Source organism: Gavialis gangeticus, unplaced genomic scaffold (genome assembly GCF_001723915.1).
Source record: "Gavialis gangeticus isolate Ggan-Ray unplaced genomic scaffold, GavGan_comp1, whole genome shotgun sequence".
NCBI lineage: Eukaryota > Metazoa > Chordata > Crocodylia > Gavialidae > Gavialis > Gavialis gangeticus.
In genome coordinates this window covers 148,565,701-148,569,359 of record NW_017729022.1, presented here as the reverse complement: position 1 = coordinate 148,569,359, position 3,659 = coordinate 148,565,701, and the positions used below count along the sequence as shown (strand labels likewise).

The 3,659-nt window shown below is 45.8% G+C and overlaps 1 protein-coding gene across 1 annotated transcript in view; it reads left to right on the top strand.

Annotated features, from left to right (window-relative positions):
• Positions 1 to 3,659, top strand: part of MSH6 (mutS homolog 6) — a 37,974-nt gene that overhangs the window by 19,897 nt on the left and 14,418 nt on the right. Inside the window, exons 4-6 of the mRNA XM_019516305.1 lie at positions 65 to 626; positions 1,928 to 2,199; positions 2,848 to 2,965. Of these exons, the coding sequence (XP_019371850.1) occupies positions 65 to 626; positions 1,928 to 2,199; positions 2,848 to 2,965 (952 nt within the window). The remainder of the gene's footprint in view (positions 1 to 64; positions 627 to 1,927; positions 2,200 to 2,847; positions 2,966 to 3,659) is intronic.

Sequence of the window (3,659 nt, the reverse complement as noted above, 5' to 3'; positions counted from 1 at the left end):
GTACAGCAAAAAAAAAATTGCTGACTTTCTGTCTGCACTGGAAGGGTTTAAGGCAATGAATGAGATCATAGACATGATGGAAGAAACTGCTGATGATTTCAAATCCAAAATACTTAAACAAGTAGTGACCCGCAAGTCTAAAACTCCAGAGGGCCGCTTTCCAGACCTCCACGCAGAGCTTAAAAGATGGGACACTGCTTTTGACCATAATCAGGCTCGAAAAACTGGGGTGATCACACCAAAGTCTGGGTTTGACCCTGATTATGATAAGGCCTTGCAGGATATAAAAGACCTGGAAGAGGATCTTCGGGAATATTTGAATAAGCAGCGCAAGCTACTTGGATTCAAAACTATGCTGTACTGGGGGGCAGGCAAGAATAGATATCAAATAGAAATTCCAGAAAGCGTAGTGACACGTGGCTTGCCTGAGGAGTATGAATTGAAGTCCACCAGAAAGGGTTACAAACGCTACTGGACCAAGGAGATCGAGAAGATGCTGGCTGACATGGTCAACGCTGAGGAGCGGAGAGATGCGGCTGTGAAAGATTGCATGAGGCGACTCTTCTACAACTTTGATAAAAACAATAAAGACTGGCAAACAGCAGTGGAATGTTTTGCTGTCCTAGGTAAGCTTTTATCTAGAGACTTATCAAGTTAGTAAGGGAACTGATGGTGCTGAGTTACTGCCACCCTGACCGCGGCAAACTAAAATGAACCATGGGTCAGTTGCAAGTTTTCCATAAAAGTCCTGAGCGCAGCAGTTTGTGGTGCCTCATCTGAGTATGAAAATGACAAGTGTCTGCCTGATTCGGTTTTCTCCGGTGCCATGATATGACAGGAGAAATTGTTGGCTGGTCCCTGCAGTGTTTAATTTTTTTTTTTATCTGTGCCACATGTAAAGGCACACACATGGCCAGCAACATCCTCCTCCACAGTTTAGTGTACCTTGGTCAGCAAGGCCATGTTACCTGGGAATTGTAACCCTAGATTAGGAGCTTGCATTCCCTGAGGGGTGCAGCATCCCAGCTACTGCTGCAGAAAGGATTCTTAATGGAACTATGTGAACCTGTAGCCTAGCCAAGACCAAGTATCGTTTCTCCCTTCTTCTTGGGCTGGTGCCCTGTCCACTGTTTTTGCAAGATACCAGCAAATAGAAGGTCTTCCTCACTTCTTTATGTCTTACAAAGTTGAGGGGCAGAGGGGGTGAAACAAGTGAGAGAGCAGGACAACAAATTAACTCCCTCGGATCCCCTTCTTACTTTTGGAAGGAAGGGTGATCTGGTCACCTTCCACCTCTGCAGAATTGTAAGCACGGTTGTTACTTTGGGGAATTTTTTCCTAGCATGGAGCAATTTTGATCTGTGCTCCAGGCAATAGTGAAATAAAAGCTAGCAGTGCTAGTGCACAGGGTCTGTGATTAAGCACTTGACTTAGAGCTGCACCAGCTCCAAAGGTGACACGCATTGCCCAAAATAACAATATGGATTTGCATCCCCCTTTGATAGGACCACAGCCTTTCAGTATTTTAAAACTTCACTGAAATACATTTCAAGTAATACTGCAACGAAAATAATGCAGTTGAATGCCTTTTGCTACTAAATAATGCATTGTCATGGAAACAGGTTTTCCTCCTTGGTTTTCAATCTGAAAAAGGAGAAAATAGTGTAAGATGCAGTAAGTAAAACCACAGCTGAGCTTGTTTGGGTTTTTTGGGAGGGAGGGGGGTTGTTTTGTTTTGTTTTTTGCCTTCAAACATAAGCTTTAGGCAGATGTTAAACATTTATAAAGTGGTGCCCTAATAAAGGAGAAATATCTTCAATAATATATACCCTGGGATGTGGGGTCCTCTGTTCTCAGATGTTCTTGGAATGCGCAGAATAGAGAAAGGGAATAACCTAAATTAATGACATTTCTCTGATTTCTGTAGATGTCCTGCTGTGCTTTGCTAATTATAGTCGAGATGGTGAAGGACCAATGTGTCGACCTGTGATTCTGCTGCCAGAGAACAATGTTCTGCCCTTCTTGGAGCTTAAAGGTTCCTGCCATCCATGCATTACAAAAACTTTTTTTGGGGATGATTTTATTCCCAATAATATTGTGATAGGCTGCAAGGATGAAGATGAAGAGAGCACTAGTGAAGCCTACTGTGTTCTAGTAACTGGCCCAAATATGGGTGGCAAATCTACACTTATGAGACAGGTGACTGTGGAATATGGCTCATTTTTACCAATTACTAATTGACTTTGCATAGAGGAATTATTATTTAACAGCATGATTTGAAATTTGTTCACTTCCTGGGTGGTTACAAGGTTAGTTGGCAGCATACAGCAATGCTACAGCAATTTAAACTATGGCATAAAAATGCAGTAGGTGTTTAGATAGCTTGGGGGTAACTAACCAACTTAACTTAGCTAGGAACAAAAGGGCTAAAATCTAGACTGTCAGAATGTGTCACAGGGTCTTTAATGGCCACATAAGGTGCAGTCAGTGGGTGCTTTTCACAACACACTTCCCCTGCTGGCATATTGAGGTGTTGATTCATGACATGTTTGGGTGCATGGGAGCTTGTGGGAGGGGAGGGAGGGGGGAAGAGAGTACCAGGTGATAAACTCAGACTTCCTGCAGTACTCTGTTCCTTTGGAGATTTGTGGGAGTATTAACTAGGCTCAGTCCCACTTAGCCTGAGCTCTGTACACTCTAGCAGCTTTATGCAATGCAGTGTCAGTTGGGGAAGAGCAGGGGGGAAGAAATGCAGTTTGTTTCTTTTGTTCTCGCTGGAGAGCTAAATACCAAATGAGCACATGGGACGAGAAGTTTCTTCAGCTTTTGTCCTTTCTCACTTGGCAGGCTGGCCTCCTGGTAATAATGGCTCAGTTGGGATGTTACTTACCTGCCGAAGCTTGCAGGCTTACTCCTGTTGACAGAGTGTTTACGCGACTAGGTGCCTCTGACAGAATTATGTCAGGTGAGTTCCTTGCATTCCTATGAATCGGACCAATCCTAGAAAAGTTGGGCTGGAAGGGACCTCCAGAGGTTTGTTTCATAGTTGGTAGGGTCGGAAGGGACCTTAGCAGATCATCAAGTCCGACCCCCTGCCATGGCAGGAAAGAGTACTGGGGTCAAACGACCCCAGCAAGGTGTACATCTAGCCTCCTCTTAAAGACCCTCAGGGTAGGAGCCAGCACCACTTCTCTTGGAAGTTGGTTCCAGATCCTAGCCACCCTGACAGTGAAGTAGCACCTCCTGATATCTAGCCTGAATCTACTCCCTACCAGCTTGACTGACTCTGACTCTTATTTCTAGTCACTCCTGGCAGTGCTCGGGGGAACAGGAACTCCCCCAGTGCCTGCTGGTCCCCTCTGACTAGTTTGTAAATGGCCACTAGGTCCCCCCTCAGCCTTCTCTTGTGGAGGCTGAACAGGTTCAGGTCCCTTAGCCTCTCCTCGTAGGGCCTGCCCTGCTTTCCCCCTGATCATGTGAGTGGCCCTCCTCTGGACCCTCTCCATGTTGTCCACATCCCTCTTGAAGTTCGGCACCCAGAACTGGATGCAGTACTCCAGCTCCAGCCTGACCAGTGTTGCACAGAGGGGGAGGATCACCTCCTTGGACCTGCTTGAGATGCGTCTGTGGATGCATGACAGGGTGCGGTTGGCCTTCCT